The sequence below is a fragment of the Osmerus mordax genome, chromosome 12 (assembly GCF_038355195.1).
Source record: "Osmerus mordax isolate fOsmMor3 chromosome 12, fOsmMor3.pri, whole genome shotgun sequence".
Lineage (NCBI taxonomy): Eukaryota > Metazoa > Chordata > Actinopteri > Osmeriformes > Osmeridae > Osmerus > Osmerus mordax.
In genome coordinates this window covers 17276504-17296702 of record NC_090061.1, presented here as the reverse complement: position 1 = coordinate 17296702, position 20199 = coordinate 17276504, and the positions used below count along the sequence as shown (strand labels likewise).

Below are 20199 nucleotides of genomic sequence, written 5' to 3'. Positions count from 1 at the left end.
TTCACATATGCCCATAGAACTGCCCCTCAACCAACCTAAACCCTCAAGGAAGACAGGGAAAAACTCCCCAAAAACTCTCAGCAGGAGAAAAAAATGGAAGAAACCTTGGGAGGAGCAATTCAGAGAGGGATCCCCTCCTGAATTGCTTAATCATATATGTCAATATATATTTAAAACCAAGGTGACTTCGAGGCTACAATCACAAGGGTATAGCTTAAGCAAAATACAGTATGTCTTACCTGTTTGTAGTATGTTTTTATATTTAATATAACATTGAACATGCTATTTTATTAAGTCTCCCACTTTTTCTTCTGTAATATTAACGGTATGAACTGGCTATTACATCAAATGTATGCATTGACTTGGCAGTTTGTCTCCCACGCCAATTGTATACGCTGCTACAGCCGTGTTGCTTTTTTTCCGTAATATGTGCTCAGATTGAACACGAAATAAAACTTATATCTGAAGTGTGGTGAAGTAGGACAAGGTTTTTTGTTGCTGGGTGCCATGGTTGATCCCAGTATCGGAGCTCCATTGATGTTGGCTTTTAATAGTCCTCATGCACGCGCTTAACTCAGAGTTGACGTACTCCGAGTTGAGTTAACAAATTCAAATCAGCTTTTCTGGAACCGAGTTTTCAGAGTTTCCAATTTTAAAGTAACTCAACTCAGGGTTAGGCTCACAGTTTGTTAAACCCGCTACCTGGAATACCCCCCAGATCGCAAATTGCTCACCAGACCTGAGTGTTTAGAGATTTGAATATTTGTGTGTTGTAGGTTGATGCTTTGAGACTTTACTTGAGAAGTGTGTGCAACAACTGAACATTGTGTGTAGTGTTTTGACAACAAGGTGATGTGTAATTGACATCAATGTGTAAACAAGGAAAGTCAGAGTCTAATGCAGATAAGGGAGTGTGAAGTAGTGCCAAATTGGGTCGAGGAATTGGTACGTGAAGTTAAGGTTGTGAAAATTGTGTTAACAATTGTGAAAAACTGTACACACATTTTTTTTTACTTGTGCTCTTTTTTTCAAAACTTAACACACAAATCCAACAACTGCACACACACAATGCTAAATGCCCCGCTTCTCTTGCAAAATGAAGCACTGCATTCAAAATATCACAAACACGTCTCAAAAGCACACATTTGTCTCATGTTGCAAACACTTTTGCCATTATATTACATTTTTGGATATATCATATACACACAGTTATTCAAAACCTAAAGCTCTTCTTTCATGAGCTCCTTTGTACATTTATGTACAAGATTGAAAGTAAATGGCAGAGATTATAAAAATGTCATGGTAAACACGAAAACAAGATGAAACCAAACTTATTTTTTACTATAAGCATTTGAGGTTGTGAATACAGTATTACACAGTACAAAAGAAAGAGTGTAGTAGGACAGAAACCAAACCTAATTTTGAAAAAGGTGGGGAAAAAGGAATGGTGTGTCTGTGTGCCATGAACTGTAGCATACAGTAATATATACTATTTTCTACAATATTGTCGAATGTCTTCTTACAGTCACTGTACTGTTGCACGGTATGATACAGTAATCCACCAGACTGTGACCAATCATGCACATCATCATGGTGCAGATCCTTGACCCTGACACTGTTCCTCTCAAATGGCACCCTGTACAGCTGCTTCATTCTAAAGTTATATTTCTGTAGGATACTGTAATATGATACAGAACCATGTGACACATACAGTAGGTACAGTCTGGAGTAGAAACTTAAAGATATAGCTGTTCTCCAGTTGGAATGTCCTTATTATCAATGCTACTGTGTATGACTGAGGTTAGGGTGGACTCTTTGCCCAGCCTCTCTCATGGACAGGCCATGATTTATCACATGGTCCACCAGAGTAGCCCTGATGTCATCTGATACACGTCTCCGCACTTGTCCTCGTCCTCCTCCACGTCCGACTCCTCTCTCTCTTTGTCCTTCTCTTACTCTAACTCTCATTGCCTGAGGCCTATTTGTAGTGCTAAGGCTCAGACCGATTGGTGTTCTGTTTTCTGTGCAAGTGTTTTCAGGTGTGTATGTAAGTGCCTACAATTGCCAGATTAATTTTGCATTTTGAACAGTGTTTTCCCAATGATAACAGGAGATTTCGTTTTTGAACAAAGTGTCTAATGTAAGAAAACGTGTGAAAATGTAGTGTTTCGCAATAAGTATGTTACAGAGTTGCAAACAAAGTACAAAGTTGACAATGTGTTTAAGCTATGGTTACACTGTGTTTAAGGTATGCTACAAGACGTTTAGGTATTGAGGCTTTGGTCTAAGCATTTGTTTTTAGTGTGTAAGCAATGGGCAAAAACTGTAATGTAGCTGTAAACATGTTAACGCCCAATCAGGTCAGTAATCTAGTCATGGTTATTGTAAAGCATTAATGTTTGTTTATAAGGGTCTGCATGGCTTGGCTCCTCTGTATATTTCTGATCTTCTTTCATTCCATCAAAATACATCACGAGACCTCCGATTAAACCAGTAGTCTACTTGATTGTTCCAAGGACACATCTCAGTGGCTGCTCCAAAGCTCTGGAATAATTAGCCATTTAATATAAAAACTGCATCAACATATGATGGTTTTAAATCTCTTAAAACTCGTTTATTTATTGTTGCATAAAGCCATTGGTAGGTACAGTGGTAAAATGTTTGCGCACTTTCTGTGATTGTGTTTTGTGTCCTATTGTGTGTTTTCACTATTGTACAGCACTTTGGTTAACAACTGTTATTTATGTGCTTTTTAAAGAAATGTTACTGACTGACTGACATCTCACCAGGAAATTGTCACATTCTGGTGCCGTGTTGATGGTGATGTTCAAGACTAGCTACCACATCTCTCCCATACCCACTCCACCCCACCCCACCCCATCTACCCTAACCCCACCCCCAACCCACCACTCAAAGATGTACTGGAAACATTTATCAGGATAGAAACGCTAGCTACACATATTAGGTGGGACTGGGAGGCATTCTAATATATGTTAAGATGACAAATTTTATATTTCACCTTCCTTTGAGCGATTTTCAATCGTGACATGTTCCTGCCAGGATCAGTGAGGTATTGTAGAGGTGTCCGGCTAGATGTGTGTGAATTTGATTTGGTATGCATGAGAGGCTGGCTTCTAGGCTGTTCCATCAATCATTACACAAGTGATTGTCTAAAATATGTGATTATCTAAACACTAGATCTTCTTAAATTGTTGTTTACTCATGTTAGTATAACTTGATCATCCACCCACATAGTTCTTTTTTTCGCATCATAATATAATTCACTCTATGCAAATGTAGATAGATAATCTTCATTCTCCAGAGCAGAGGACTGTTATGGGAGACTGTAGGTTTTTTTCTACACTGGTACACTAATTGTATGCGCGGTTCCTAAGGTAACATTTTTCATGCAGGATTATAAAACGCTGACTGTGGGTTTTCTTCCCCTGCCCATATTTGCATTTTAATGCAAGAAACCATTTACATTTACTAACAATATGGCGGTGGTCAAAATTATAGCAGTAATACCAGCAATTGAGTGAGAATAAATAGTTTAGAGCAATGCTTTTCAAAAAAGGAGGGATGAAAATAAAGTGAATACTAAGTGAAAAAGAAAGCTTTGGTTTCATCCGTCTCCTTGGCTGTGCAAAGCTAATACAATTTTTCTCAGGAAGCGAGTAATTTCTTACATCATTTGCTATTTGCTTTTACTACAGTTGAAAGCTCTTTTTCTAGACCTTCTCCCCCATGCAGTCAAAAGCTAAATTTGCTTCCTCTGCAGCCTATTTAGCTGTATTGGCAAGCTTAGAAAGATCATGCTTACATTTCATATGAACCAGACAGTCACAGCAATCAGAGCACCTTTCCTTGTTAGATGGAATAACCAACAGGAATATTTAGCCTCTTACTTGTCCCTTCTGAGCTCTCTGAAGGCCAACAACTACCTAGGTGTTACACAACACACACACAATTTCATGTCTGGTGGCGAGAGAATTCCAGTCCTTGTTGTTTGTCTGAAATCAATGGCCTTAATCCATAGTATTGTAGCGAGGTAAGAAATACTTGATTTATAATAAAATATAAATCAAATGGGGCACCACCTTGATACTATGTTAGGACAAATCAAGGAAAACATATATTTAAGAAGCAATCTTCTTAAGGAATTCATTATTTTCAGAGCAGATCAAAACAATGGTAAACAATATTGTTTTGTCAAATAATATTGACAAAAAATGTAATCCTGTTAAATTTGCCTGAAAACGCCTAAACAGCATACCCAAAGTAAATTGAAAGCTGTTCTTGAACCATTTGGAGTACATGCATGTAAATGGTCTCTTTTAAAAGGTGACACTCTGAAGTTATTTCACCTTCTGTCGTGACCCCTGTAAGTCCTACTGGTGTTGAGTAATAGAAGCTTGAACACAAGGAAACTGAAAGTTTCTATCTCTGCCTAGATTTTGTTTTGAAAACAGAGGCCTGAAGAGGCCTAGAGGTGGTAGGTATTAGCTGGAAGACCGAATTGGACCACAGCTTGAAGCCTTACCCAATTCAAGTCAAACGTCAAACATAATACCACAATATATTCATATTTGACACATGTTTTTATAAGAGTACATCCAGGCGTTTTCTAAAAGGGCCTTTTGGAGACTCCAAAATGACCCTTTGTAACCGAGGTCAAATACTTTAGGATAAAAAGGTATTATTTTTCATAATTGTTATCTCTAATGAAAGGTGGTACTTAGAACTGTCATATTTAATAGCTAAATCCCCCATTAGTATTGCTGAAACAGAAAAACTGAAGCATGAACACATTGGAGTGCTTTATCTGATTCCCAGGATTGACGCACAAGAAACACAGCTTGTGTCTATCTATATTACGCCGGGGACTTTTATTTTGAAGGCTCCACAGATACCTAGCATGTCGGGTATTAGCATTTTCAGCATATCCTAAGCTACAAGGCTAACAAGCTCATTTCAGAGCCAGTCAAAGCCAGTTTGAGAAATTCGTTTAGAACGAGTGGGGGGGAGGGGAAGATGAGAGAGGACCAAACCTGTATCAAGCAGGAGTGGACAAGAACAGTGAGAATGTGGATAAGGAATTCAGGGGGGGGGGGGGGGAGACAGGACGCACAGACGTAGTTGGCTGTAGAGGGCTGTCAACCGGGCATGGAAGCTCCTATTGGGTCAAACAAGGAGTTTACTTTGGCAGGAGAGCTTTCCTAGGCAGCCATTTTCGGCGCCAACTAGAAAGTTACAGCATAACATGAGGAGAGAGGAGGAGAGAAAAAGGCAACCCCCAGACAATGCTCCTAGAGGAGTACAGTGTGGGAACAGGAAAAAACCTCAGCACATAAGCCCTACAAAACAAAACAAAACACGTGACTTGCAACGGGGAGTGGGGGGGTAGACAAGCAGCATCTGGACCTGCAGCCATGGTAGGCGCTGGACACAGACCCGCCAGCCACCCTGGGGAAACAAGCAGGTGAAGGCGTTGGATGGGGGGTGGTGATATCTGTAGTAGGTGAAAGTTAATGTGTGAGTAGGTCTGGGTTGGCGCCCTCGACCTAGGCCACAATCAGTCCGATTCTCCCTATGCAGATTGTGTTGGCAAGGAGACATCCTTGGTCATGACCCGGGCAGAGACCAAACCACAGATGTTGGTGGGGGGGGGAAGGGAAGAGCAAGATAGTCTCGCTTCAGCGCTCTCCAGGTTGTTTTCAAGCAACGGCCTTGGCCAAGGCCTGTGCTGGTTACGGGATGAAGATGTCTTCAACGTCCTCCACGGAAAGCGCCGCTAGACACACAACACGCCATTGCATTGAGAGACCAGCTAATTAACTCCATGCTTCTAGTTTCGGAGAGTGATGATGAGAGAGTATCTTGAGACAGACAAAACAAGACAAAGCCAAGCAGGGAAGGTCAGGGAGGGGAGGAGAGAAAAATGCGACCGCCTTCGTCGAGAGCCAAAGTAGAAAGAGGCAAAGTATATATGAAATAAAATGAACAATAGATTATGAATTTTATATGATATATGGTTTGGTTTCAATGAACAGAATACAATGGTGTAATGCAAAGAAAGACAAAAAATATGTTTGGGTCAAAATAAGTGAGTTGAGTCTAATGTAATGTAAATTCAGATTATGTGCAGATGATGATTAACTTCCTTTACAAATCATAAACATAGCTCATGCCAATCCTACGGGGAGAAGAGAGCATGAGACTATAGTTAAGTTGTTACAAATAAATGGGGTGATTATAAAAGGTGCTCCCAGACAAGTTTCACTGTCCCCCTGGTTTAATTAGCTAAATCAACTGTCAAAGTAATCTTCTCTCCTGAGCAGGGCAGTCATGGATACTTCATTATACTATGAGATAAGGTCTGACAAGCATGGAGGTAGATAGACAGACAAGTGGAAGTAAGGAAGGACTGATAGATAGATATATAGATAGACGGCAGGTAGATAGACAGGCTGACTGACAGACAGACAGGTAGATCACCAGCTGACAGACATACCGAAAGACAGACAGATGTGTTTGCAGACAGAGAATTCAAGTAGGAAGTTGCACAGACAGACCAGTCAGACTAGTAGTAAGAAAGGTAATCTCTTCACTGAAATCCGCTCAATGAGTCTTTCATCAAAAACAGATTTGGTACAACAAACAAATTTTGGTACGACAAACAAATTTGTCGTACCACAAATACAACTTTATTTTTGCAAACACATCCTACACACACAAAATAACACACATTCTGACACACATGCACACCCAAACAAACTCCACACTCACTTGTCCAACACACACACATTCACAGTTCATGCACTCTCACGCAAACGTCCAACTCCAGTCAGCCCTGCAAGCCCCGAGGGGAAGATGTGAGAGGCAAGAAACAAGGGAGACAGGAAGAAAGGGGAGGAGAGCAGAGATGGCATGTACATAACCAGAGCTTAAAAGATTCAAGGTTCATTGAAGTTTAAGCCAGTGTGTTTCTCTGAAACTGCCCAGTCCTCTCCATCATCCACCCTCCATCCCCTATGCTGCCAGAAAATCTGCCAAAAATAGTTGGGATGTATGTGCACATGTGTGAATGGGTTAAAGAAAGAGTGTGTGTCTGTTAGTGTGTCATGTCACATAGCAGAACCTTTGATGACCAAAAAGAGTACATCTGGGATATTTTTGGGGAACCAGAATACACAACTGTAAAACTATCGGTTCCACTAATTTATATGTCTTTGTCTTTTAATAAATGTTTTTTTTCCCAGGCTTGATCTGGTCCTGCTCACCATCCTTATAAACACCAGCATGCACATAATTAACTATTTGAGCCATAGGCTGATGATACACAATAGCTTGTGGTTCTTTTGTGTTGTGAAGGATAATTCCCTTTAGCCCACATAAAGTGCAGAGAGACAGTCAGGCCCACTCAGTAGTTATTTTTCTTGTAGGCGGCTTCATGGTACACAGTGAAACCATGTGCGTGAAACTCAATTAGATGGTAGATATCTAGTGGGGTTGAACCTACATGAAGTGACTGACAGACCTCTGGAGCATAAATGTTCGTCATCTAATAAAAAGCACAGATATGCCCTTGGAGAGAAGAGAAGGAGAGTGGTTGGGAAGAGGTTCTTATGTATAAGCACTGACAATTCACCTGACAATTCACCTCCCCTTCGTATTTTGCTTTGTCAGCATACACTTAAAGCAGGGATGTCGTAGGTAATCGAATTACCAGAGAGAGAACCTATCCCTTTTATTCATGGAAAGGAGAGGTCTGGGTGGAGTTGTCAGAGCAGTGGAGTGGAAAGGAGGTGGATGCGTGAGACGCATGTGGGAGGGTTAGAGCTCAGCGAATGAGGCAGCGTCAGGTGACCCGGAACTCGACAGCGAGACGACCATCGCTGCTCTCTCTGTCCTGATTGGGAGAAGAATCCCCGATTCTGGTACAGAGGGGCACGCCAGCGCTCTCTCTCTCTCTATCTCTTGCTGTCTCCATCTTTTCTCTCCTTATCTGTCTTTCTCTCCTTTTCTCACTGTGCTACACTGCAAAGAGGGCATGAAGAGTTCCTGGTGGTTGTGGTAGTTTCAAAGGCCAGCTAACTGAGTTGTGCTGAGTGCAAGCAGGCACCCAATCAGACACGCCTCACAACAGTTTGTCTAATGCACAATTAGCAGCACCGTTGAACCGTATGGCTGATTTATTCTGCGTTTAATCATGTGGCTCAAAAGCTGAATGCCCCAGTTCTAATCTAATCTCTTATCAAACTTCATGTTGTTGATGAAGATAAAATGATGAGCAGAAGGAGAACAGAGAGGCTGTGGCACCGTGCGGCACAGTTCACGGTGCCACACACACGCACACTCCTGTCACTCACGTCTCTTCTCTCTCTGGTTCTCTTTCACACACACATTTCACAGTACCACACAAATACACTGCCATCTCTCCTGTCTCTATCACTATCTATCACTCTCTCTCTTTCACAGTTCACAGCACCAGATACCCCTCTTTTTGTGTCTCTCCCTAACTGCTCTCTTGCTTTCTCTGTCTCTTACTTTACCTTGCTGTCTTTCTATTTCTCATAATCTGTCAGTCACTCTCACTTGGTCTCTATATTCTTCTCTCTGTCTCTGTACTGGTGTATCGCTAACCATCTCTCTTCAACTCTACCTCTTTCTGTACCTGTGTCTCTCTCCCCTCTTCCTCCATCCCTCTCATCCCACCCCCACCTCTCTGGCCTAGCCCTGGGTCCTCAGGTGCATGTAGTGTGCATCCGACCTCCCTATGGGGAGGCGTGGAACAAAGTTGGGGTGACATTATGTCTGACGGTTATCCCTAAGGGGCCATGGCACCACAACCAAGCTGTCAGACAGATCTGGACGTTGTGGAGGGGATGGAGGCCAAACAAACAGAGCCCACAATCCTGGCATCTCCGCTGACCTGGCCCAGCCCGGCCACCCAGCACAGAGCTATCCCCAGGGACGGGCAGAGGGCGAAGATGAAACGGACAGTCTCATCTAACCTGTTACTGGCGGAAAGGGTGGGTCAAGGGTTGTGGTGGTGGTGGTGGTGGGGGGGGGGGAGGTAGAGAGAAATAATGCAGAGCTACAAGGGGGAGATGACAGAGTAGAGAGGGAGTGTTTGAGTGAGAGAAGGGATAGAACAAGATAACAACAAGAAAGAGCTACAGATATGTATGAAAATTAAATGAAGGTGGGATCAACCAGCTGCTCATTAACCTGGGCTCTCTGCATGGAAATGGTACTTCAGTCTGTCTCCATTGGGAATAGGGGCTGAAACAGAACAAGTATATCTTTGTGTGTCATTTTTTCAAGAAAGGTGTTGGAGTACAAGTGGCTCACCTTTAAACACATATACACACAAATAGTTACTGTTCATCAAAAGATTGTTCATGATTGTTCTCTGCATGTTGTCAGTGCAAGCGTTTCTCCCAAAAAAGAAAATGTTTCACTATGCAAGCCCAGCTCTCCAGTACACACAATATGTAATACACATACACATTTGCAAACAAACATACACATTATATAAGCCTATACAAACATCTATTCTCAAAAAAGAAATATTCCAGTCAATATTGATGCAGAAATTGAGCAAATAAAAAAATCTAAAACACAAATACTGTCCCGCGCAGTTGCCTTTCAGCCCAATTAGCCTCTGTTGAACGAGTGTAATTGCTGCTATTATAAGGATATGCTGTAGTAGATTAGATTGTATGTGATTTTTAAGATGGCTTTAATTAAAGCAAAGCATCCCAGTTAGACTATATGTGTGGATTATGTACTACTATGTGTATGATTACATTACCTAAAGTATTGAAAATGCAGAAAACTTACTTTATGTGAATGGGCTCTGATGTCAGTGAGTCCTTGATTAAGTAGGTTTGTGTTTATCTACCTAACGCTCCTACTGTAGAATGCTTTTAACTAATCCAATTTCAACCACCCACCCCCCTGCCTCTATTCCCTCCTCCCTATCTAATCCACCCCCCCCCCCCCAATAGGGCTGGTATTAACCCCAGATGTGCTCTCCCAGAGAGATGAAAGACTGATGAGAGACTGGGAAGGTTAGTCGGCTGTACTGGTGTTAAGCTGCTGTTGAGCCCCTGTGAGTTGACCGTCAAAGCCCACCGCTCATTGCCTCCCCTCTCTGCCATGCTCCTTATGGACAAGCCTAGCGCTAAGTAGTGCTTTCTAAACTGCTGATGTTCTGCATGATTCGTATCTAGCATCACTTACCTTAGTGTAGTCAAGTCCTGCCGTGTTCCTACCTAGCCTAGCCACATTCTGCCTAATTTATACCTAGCATTGCTTGCCAAGTCTAGCAAAGCACTCCTCTCCTCCTCGTTCCTTTCCTCCTTTCTTCCCTCCTCTCTTCCCTTTCCCATCCATCCTTATGCTATTCTACCTTACCCTGTTGTCTCGCTCATCCTCTTCTCTCCTCTCCAGTTGGTTCCTGTCCCTTTCTGAGTAGACACTGTTATTACCATTAGCCCAAATGATTTATCATAATGCCATCATCACTTCAAATCCATATTAATATCAAATCATATTAAGTTGATATGATGGGAAAACATATGGTTGGTTCGCAGTATGAAAAAAAATACAATTCCAAACGCAGCATGACACTCACACACACATCCTCTGCCTGTCGCTGCAAACCTCTCCAGGCCTGTACTTGCTAAAAGAGTAGATCCTTCTGTGGGTGTGTGTGTGTTTGTGTTTGGCTTGAAGTATCAATTGAAATGAGTGAGTGGTTTGAATGGAGAGTTAGTGTCGCCACTGTAATTGAGGGAGATTAATTGAAGATGCTGTTCCTATGGATCACTGACTCCTGCTACGGAGTTCTGCCATGGGAGCATTTGTGTTTATGGCTGGAATCAGTGTCTTGTCTTTTTGTACACTTTATGTGTGTCTGTGGCCATGTGTATGTCAGTGTTTGCATACTGTATGTGTGTATGTTGGGTGCATGTGTGTGTACATACTGTATGTGTATATCTGTGTGTGTGTAGGGGGGACAGAGCTAGTAGCAGTACTATGAACTAATTGAAATGAGAGGCGATGTGCGAGTCCCAGCCAACATGGCCAGCCCATTTGTCAGGGTGACATCATTGCACTCACACCCCATCCATCTCTTCCCTGCACCTCACAACCAGCCCTCCTCTTTCTGATTAATGCCCATACCTCCCTCACTGCACCATAACAAACACTATCACACACACAAAAAATGTTGCAGTACTGTCTCCCATTCACTCTCACACTTTTGCCCCTGTGCTTACTCTTAATCTTTCTCTCACACACATGTTGGAGTCATTCCCATTCACCCGCACTCTCTGGCTTTGCACAAACACAAACATACAATCATTGGATGAGCACTTACATGTATTCTCAAACAAACATGGCCCAAGCACTAAAGCTTACGGGACTGAATATAGCCATCTAAAACACTTTCTCTCTTTGTACCTTCATTCTTTCCTTCCTTTCTTTATCCATTCTTTTTTTCTTTCCATCCCTCCATCCATCCTTTTTTAATAGTCTCTAATTAAGCTAATCACACACCACAAACACACACACACAAAATCTCATTACAGCTGGTATTAGAGCAGCTCAGACCTTTGCAGGAGAGTTTGCAGATGATCTAAATGATGCCATTAAAAGATGTTCCATATGATACCCCCCCACCTCACACTCTCTCCGTCTCCCCGCCTTTCCTGGCTCCCTAACCTCACCCCCCACCTCCCTATCATCCCACCTCCCGTCACCCCTAACCTCCCTGGCTCACTATCACCTCACCTCCCATCACCCCTAACCTCCCTGGCTCACTATCACCTCACCTTCCATCACCCCCCACCTCACTGTCACCACGCCTTTGAACCAACGAGACAGATCTGAGATCAGTCAAATGGAAAAAAGCGTCCCTTGTTTTTTTGGATTTCTTCGATCCGTGTTTCTTCAAGTGGGACCAGAGCTCCAGTTAATCTGCGTGTCCTGAGACAAGCAAACATTCCTCTTCCTCTTTCTGTCCATCCACTACTCCCATCATCTCTCTCTCTCTTTTTTTACTTTCTCTTCAGCTCCAATTCTTTCTCAGAAGGAGAGTGCTGTCCTCGGAACTGTGGAATACAAACCGCCACTTACCTTGAAAGCACAGGCAGCGTGTGTAGTGGTTATGTGATTGATTGATTGATTGATCAGGGAGGATACATCTATACAGGGAGTCCATACACGCACACAAACTCTACAGTTCCTTCTAGCTCTGCTCGGGGCTATTCTGGCCCCAATACTGTCCCGAGGCCTGGCCAGGTACTATTGAGACCTTGTCTGACTGGATGGTCACAAGGACAGGTCCGATGATGGTTCTGTCCCTAGAGTAACAGACAGATCAACCAGTGTCTGGCTAACTGCTGCCACGGTAACACTGATCTGTCAGTCTCTTATCCCTATTTCTCAAAAACAGTTTGTCTATAAGAGGTCTGGGCTTTAGGAACTGTGTGTGTGTATGTGTGTTTGTGTGTTTGAGAGCAAGAGAGAGAGAAAGAGAGAGAGACATTTGTTTTACAACGGTTTGTTGCACACAGACAGATGGTGCGAGGGTCTGTCTGTGTAGTAGAATGTCTGTCTGTCTCCTATCCTTTTTCCTCTTGTTTATACATGAAAACTTTGTTCAGGACAACTGGTCCATTTCTGGAAGCGTTCTGTCCCTCAGGGCTTTCAGCGAAAGCATGCAGTCATGCTATTATTCTGTTTGTACCAATCCATTGTTGAGGGGAGTACTTAGATTCTAAATTCAGATGTTACAGGATAGAGCACTTTGGAGTGATCTGATATTATCTTTCATTACTGTGACCAGGTACACTGGGATCATTGCGTCATACAACCCCAAAACCTTCTAGACATCCTCTCAGAGAAGGAAGAGCTGACCGGGACAGATAATGAAAGAAATACAATAACTGCAACAACAACAATACTTTTTGAGACAATGGGGCAAGTTCGAGTTTTCTCTCACTTGCTTGTTTCTTTTTTATGGCTTCAACTCTTTATGCTCTTCTTCTTGTTCACCGGAAGGAGAGGATGAAGCGCCGGCTGAATAGGCCTCAGTGTTCAGAGGACCATAAAGGAACTCTTTTCCCTCCCTCCCTCCCTCCCTCCCTCCCTCCCTCCCTCCCTCCCTCCCTCCCTCCCTCCCTCCCTCCCTCCCTCCCTCCCTCCCTCCCTCCCTCCCTCCCTCCCTCCCTCCCTCCCTCCCTCCCTCCCTCCCTCCCTCTTTCTGCTTTCTCCCTACTTCTGTAGAGATGTCTCTCTCTATCTCTCTCCTATCTCTTTCTCCTTTCTCTCTCCCTCCTTCTCTCCAGTGGTGCTCTGTCACTGGACAGTGAGCTTTAAACAGAGCAGCAGTACAGGAACCCAATGTCACTTTCAGTTGCCCTCCTCCTTCCAGACCCTATACCCGCCTCCCCTGCCCCCCCCCCCAGCAACCTTGCCTTTCTCCTCACTCCTCACCCTTTCACCTCTCCACCCTTGTCCACTCCCCCTGTTTTACTGCTTGTTTTTCGTAACGACATAACCCTGAAGGACAAACAAAATAGAGAATGCAGGTTGGGTTCTGTGGGAATGTTTCCCGTGGAGGCGGACTGCGCTACTGAGCCTTAAAAGGACTTCTACCCTCCCTCCATCATTCTCACCCTGCCCTCCACACCCCAGACACCCCTTTCAGTGTGGGAAGATGGGAGGGGAAGGAGAGGAGGGAGGAGTAGGGACTTTGGGCTCTTTTGTAGTGGTGGATTCTTAGGAGGCTGTCAAGGCTGAGTTTGTGTGAGGCCATTATTCCCCCAGAAAGAAGAGAGGAGAGATTTGGAAGGAGAGTAAGAGAGAGAGGGAGGAGGGGACACAGACAGCCTTGTTAGCAGCCACCCCTAGAGCGAGAATAAAAGAAGGGAAAAAGAGAGAGAAAGGGGAAATTAAGAGAACTTTTGAGAAACATAGAACAAGGATGAGTAGAAAGAGAGTCTTTGAAAGATGGAGAAAAGTTGTCACCCATTGCGTCATTATTGTTATTCCCATCCTCTTTAGCTCCTCTTGCTCTTCCTACTCTTTTCCTCCTATTACTGTCCCTCTTCCTCCTCTCACCCTCTGCATCTCTTGCCTCCACTCTTCCACCTCCCTTTTTCACCCTCTTTCTCTGTTGCTGCCTGTCTCTTCAACTCAAAAACAAGCTTTAACACCCACCGAACTCCCCGTCCCCCAAGTTCAGACTGATTATTATCACCACCTCTCTCAGCAGACTTATGGCCCCTCGTATATGGGAAACAGACGTTTAAAAAGGGGGGGGGGGGTGCCAGTACACGTTTATTGATGAAGGGTGAGTTACCCATGGATTTACATGTGGCCACACACACCCATCTCACATATCTGTCACCTCTGTATCTCCCTCCTTGGCTCACTCTTTCTCTCTTCCTCTAGACAGGAGTGTCTATAGATCTCTATAGTCATACGTGTCTTACTGTGTCAGGGGATGATAAAGGGGGACCATGTGTGGGTGTGGCTGTTGACATTTTCTTGTGTTCCTTATTGCTCACTGAGCTCACTTCAAATGCCATGGGAAGAGGATGTTGTTGTTGTTTACAGCTGATGATGGGCTTTGTGTAGGGAGAGAGAGGCGGAGGAAGCTGTTGGGAGGTGCAGTCTGCTGTGTGTGTCCAACCAGGGGAGATGGGAGGGGACAGACATGACATGGCCAGCCTGTGATCTGTCCAATGTCATGGCAACGCTCCCAGGATGATTAATATCTCTAGGACTCACACGTAAACACACTCACTGGCATGCACAGAAACACACGCACCTACAGCTGCCTTGGAAAAAACATTCAAATAACCTTAGCTTTCTTGCAGCTCAACGTCATTGCCATGGCATTGTTGGTAATTAGCTAGCCATACAGTGTAGTATTATAGGAAGCCACTCAATCTACAACAATTTAATCACTTCATCTAGCTTTGCTCGCTTCAGGCTACTACAGAATTGCAGTAGGCTTGCTGCTTATTGTCTCATTTGACATAAGTTAAATGTTTCCTTTTGACTATGACTTACCCAGCAAGCTATGTAGCTACATCTGCCTTTGCCTGATTAACTGGGGAGTTCTTGAATTAAAAGAGAAGACAGAACAAGGGAGAGCAAGCCAGAGGGAAAGAAATAGGATAGAGAGGATGAGAGGCATTAGATTAGATCTTGTGGGTTACAAGCTATGGGCTACTACGGCTGAACTGCCATATCTCAAGCCTGTACACGGACGTTGAACTGTACAATATGGCGTTTGGCTGGAGGGACCAGCTGACTATAATAAGCACAATTAGCAGTAAAACTTAAGTTAAACCAGTCAGAATAGTAACGATATGTAATGATACGTTCTGAGACACACCAAACAAGCTAGGCCTCCATGTAAACAACAGCAACCCAAGACTCCTTAAAGCACAAACAAACATGATGGCCCTGACATAAATGTAAATCAGAAATAGCCATGCATAAAAACAATTACCTCGCTATCTTAATTGCTTTCTAAAAGAAAACAGTTGCTGCCACCTTTCCAATTAAAATATAACCACCAGCAAAATTGAATGTATTTTTAAACGGTGCCCGCGGCCTGTTGGTCTGTGTCTGTCTTCTTCAGTAATATATGAAATTCCTGCTCTGAGCTTTAATGGCCAGACGTGCCTTGAGACGCAGGAGTAGCTAACTCGGAGCGGGCACTCTATTCTACACTGAATATTCAATAAGCTGCATATTCATCTGGAGTAATTCAGTTCCCTATATCCCCTTGTCAAAAATACAACATGAGTAGGTACAGCATGATATGTATGTTTTCAGCTGTACAGCGACCCTGTCAAATACAGATTGTGTATGATTAAATGAGGTCATACAAAATGTTATGAGCTAGACAAGACTAGAACTATGTTTTAGCATGAAACATACACTTACACACTCAAGACATACACACATGCAAACAGCACAGGAAAATACACACATGCATTAATAGTCTATGGTGACACACACATACTGCAGCCTGTGCTCCATTGTCTCTGCTTGTCTTCCTAACTATGCCTGGCGCTGTGTGTTTCTACTATAGAAAGAATTGTTCCACTAACCAGTGTTATTCTGGGAGAGTCACGTCCAAGCCCCTTGTAGAGTAACTGTGTGTGTGTGTGTGTATGTGTTTATACAAACATGTATGCGACAGTGGTCGTGTGTGTGTGTGTTTGTGTTGCTGAAAAGCGTTTTATGGCTGTTACCCTCTGGATATCTGGGAATACCAGAGAAACAAGACAGTCTTCTGTAATTCTCTTTAGTTTTTTCTCTTTCTCTCTTAAACCTTTTTTCTCTCTATCCCATCCTCCCTCTTTCTCATCTCTGTCACTCTCTGTCTGTATGTCTCTCTTTTTCTGTGTTTGTGTCATCCTCTGTACTCCCTCCTTCCATCCTCTCCTCCCTCAAGCACTGACTTCCCACACCCCCTTCATGCTCACTCCATCCCATTCTCTCTCTCTTCCTTCCTCTGCCTCTCCCTCGTTCCTGCCCTCCTGCTCTTCTCTGTTATCTTCTGGGACATGTGTGAAGGAGACCATCTGTTGATCCATGTGTTTCCTGCCTACTTTCTTTGTCACTACCACTGACCTATCGGTGATTGGCCCTGCCCTTTACCCCGCCCACCCGCTGTGTGTCAGCTAGCAGGGGGATAGAAGGATGTGGGGGCGGAGTGATGGCAGGCTGGAGGCCGGAGGGTTGGTCCCATTCATGACAATCTGTTTAATATGTACAGTAAATGGTGTATATACATATACACTAGAGTGTGGATCAGGCGTCATATTTCAGTCCAAACCCAATCCGAGTACGAGACAGTTGTCATTCCTGTCAAATTCAAGAAAAACGCATAAACAAGGCATACCCAAAGTAAATTGAAAGTTGTTCTTGAACTATTTGGAGTACATGTATGGTTGTGGTCTCTTTTGAAAGGCGACACTCTGAAGTTCCTTCCCTGTTGTCAGGTCCCCTGTATGTACTACTGGCTTTGAGTAATAGAAGCCAAGTTTTTATTTCTGCCTAGATTTTGTTTAGCTAACAGATGGCTGAAGAGGCCTATAGGTGGTAGGTATTAGCTGGAAGACACAACGGGACCGTAACATGAAGCCTTACCTAATCCAAGCCAAAAGTCTAATATAATACCACATTATATTCATATTTGACACATGTTTTTCTAAGAGTACATCCAGGCGTTTTCTAAAGGGCCCTGTGGAGACTCCAAAAGGGCAGGACCCACGGATTTTGGGAGCCACCTGGTTGGCTTTAGAAAGCTATGGACAGGGCATGGAAGCTCCTGTTGGGTCAAATGAGGTGTCAATCGAAAGGTCAGAGTGAATTGGCCATTTTGAAAGCAAGATATCGTAAATATTCCAAAGCGAACCCGAAGTATGACCGATTGTGCGCGAGTGACTGGTCTCTTCAGACGGCAAAGTGAGAATGATAGAACAAGAGATCATGGCTATTTAAGGATGTAATACATTGTTTTGGAGGAAATACTTGACTTGGTTAGATAGCTTGGACCTTTGGGAATGTAACCAGACCATTTTGGTTGGGATGTTTTGCATAACTGGACAACTCTGAGCTAGGTGAGAAGTCTCTGTTTGCTTTCACTTTGTTTACATGTTGGTGGTCGGACAAAGATGTTGATTGCTGTTGTGACTCGAACTTGAAATGGTTTATATATAGGAGCACAAGAATTGTAGCTTTCCAACAATATATGGCATGTATAGCAGTCTAAAAATATTATTTTCATGGGTGGGCGTTAGTACTTAACAAGCTACAACCCGGGTTCAGGCCTGAATTTATTTGGTTATAAATACTAAGAACCGTATTTATATCTATTAAACAGATACAGTATTGGTGCTACTGTATGGTCTTCCTATATGATTCCCGTTATACCTTTGCAAGATTGAACATGTATGGAAAGACAGGAAAATTGCATTGAGAGTAGAGAGTCCATGAAGTGATCCTCATTGAAAAAAATACAATTTTGGAACATCAATATTTCACTTAACTTCCTCCCACTTCCTTTCCATCCCCAATGGTATTTCGGGAAAGGTATAGTTCTCATGGTGGCTGGTCAATATCCCTGATGATGTGTGGTCGTCTAGGATGGCAGGAACATTGATTTCCCATAACTGCCAGATGACATGTGGCCACACACACACACACACACACACACAAACACTCTCCGTTTGACCGACGTACTCAAATAAGTCCGCTCTATGGGCTGATGACTTTGAGAGATGGGAAGATGGAATGATAGAGAGAGTGAGAGAAAGAGGGAGAAAAATGGTGCAGTGCAGGAGAGATAGTGGAATTAAAGGACAGAGAGATGGAGCTTGTTGTCTTTTTTCTGGCAGCTGATCTGTCATTTTGCAAACAATTTCAGAAATGGTATGTATATGTGACATTACACAATTCTGCATCATTTTTCCAAAGAGAAAATTTGTGTCACCTTTCAAACAAAGGTTTGCTAAATACAGTTGTTTGAAATAATTGAGTGATTATCACAAGTATTGCTTGGGCAGATCTACAGTATGATATAAAATGCACTAGACTTAACACATTTTCTTTTTCCAACACGTGTGTTTCTTGCAGGTTTCCTTAGTACTGGTGACCAGGCCGCTAAGGGGAACTATGGCCTTCTGGACCAGATCCAGGCCCTGCGCTGGATCAGTGAGAACATTGGCTACTTCGGGGGTGATTCCAACCGCATCACAGTGTTCGGCTCTGGGATTGGGGCTTCCTGTGTCAGCCTGCTCACCCTTTCCCACCACTCTGAAGGTAGGAGCAGAGAGACGAGGGCATCTGTTCCTGGGGAGCAGTTCGTATCTTCCTCTTTCTCTCTCTCTCCCTCTCTTTTGCTCACTCCATCTCTAAAAGAGTATTCCTGCTATGAGGAATACCGTTTGTTATATCTGCTGGTCAATCTAAAGTACTTACAGTACATATGGATTTACCTTATGAAGTCAGTGATGAACATTGTCCTAATACTAGGTAGGCTGTGTGTGTGTGTTTGTGTGTGCTTAAACTGGACAGCATATCAATATATGTTTCATGCTAAGATTCCTCTAATGCACCTGCAGATTAAGATAGAGTCATACTGGCTGTGTGATTATATATATGGGTGGACATTTTGTAAACCGACCAGCTTTTAAAATAAAAATATGTTAGCTTGCCATATATCATGCTGGGACCTAAAAGGTTTTCAAAGAATTTAGCTCCAGTAGCTCACTGGATAATTGTGTGTACTATGTAGGCTGAGGTCTTACTGCGGTGGCAAATCCAGCTTTGGCCTTTTTCTGCATGTCTTCCCCTCTCTCTCTCTCCCTGCCTTTCCTGTCACACTTCACTTCAAACTGTCCAATAAAGCATGAAAATGACCCCCCCCCCCCAATAGTGTAGCTTCTACTTGGTTCCTGCAGAATCATAATTATATTGATGCCCCCTGCAACACCTGGATGCCCCCCCCCTAGACTATTACAGCCAGGTGTCTATCCACTCATGTATATGATGTGTCTTTTCTATAGTTGATGTTGACACATATTCATGTCAGGGTCACATTATCTTTCACATAATGAAATGCAAGACATCAACATAGCCGTGTTCATGTTTTAATATTGGAGAGAGAGAGGGGGAGGTATTTATGGGTGAGGTAATTATATAAATCAGTAATCGACACGCTTCGACAAACACGAATGGTAATCAAGATTGTTGGGTGTGATAAGCAGATGTGTTGGAGTCCACACGCCTGTTGAGCTCTGACACAAGGTGGTGGGCTATACGGCAAGAAAATAATTCAGTGACCATAAATACCATCCCCACCCTCTACCTACCCTCTCTTTCTTTCTTTCTTTCTTTCTTTCTCCCTGTGATCCCCCTCATGTGTGAGTGGACCAGTCTCCTATGCCCTCCACCCTTTAGAGAGAGGTCATATGACCCGAGATGCTTTGATCCCTTTTAGCACACCAGTCTGGGTTCTCTATTTTTGCATTTCTACAATTTGCATGTGCTTTGTACTAATGGGCTTGATTGCCAAAGATGAAATATGACTGGGTTTGGACATAATTCTTTTACCATAATATAATTTTTTTGTAAGACTATATATTTTTCATC

General features: G+C 43.2%; 1 protein-coding gene across 5 annotated transcripts in view; it reads left to right on the top strand.

The window, feature by feature from the left end:
- LOC136953877 (neuroligin-3) overlaps window positions 1-20199 on the top strand; it is a 163731-nt gene that overhangs the window by 75727 nt on the left and 67805 nt on the right. For all 5 annotated transcript variants that reach the window (XM_067247332.1, XM_067247333.1, XM_067247331.1 and 2 more), the window contains one exon: window positions 18682-18867. In XM_067247332.1, coding sequence (XP_067103433.1) covers window positions 18682-18867 — 186 coding nt within the window. The remainder of the gene's footprint in view (window positions 1-18681; window positions 18868-20199) is intronic.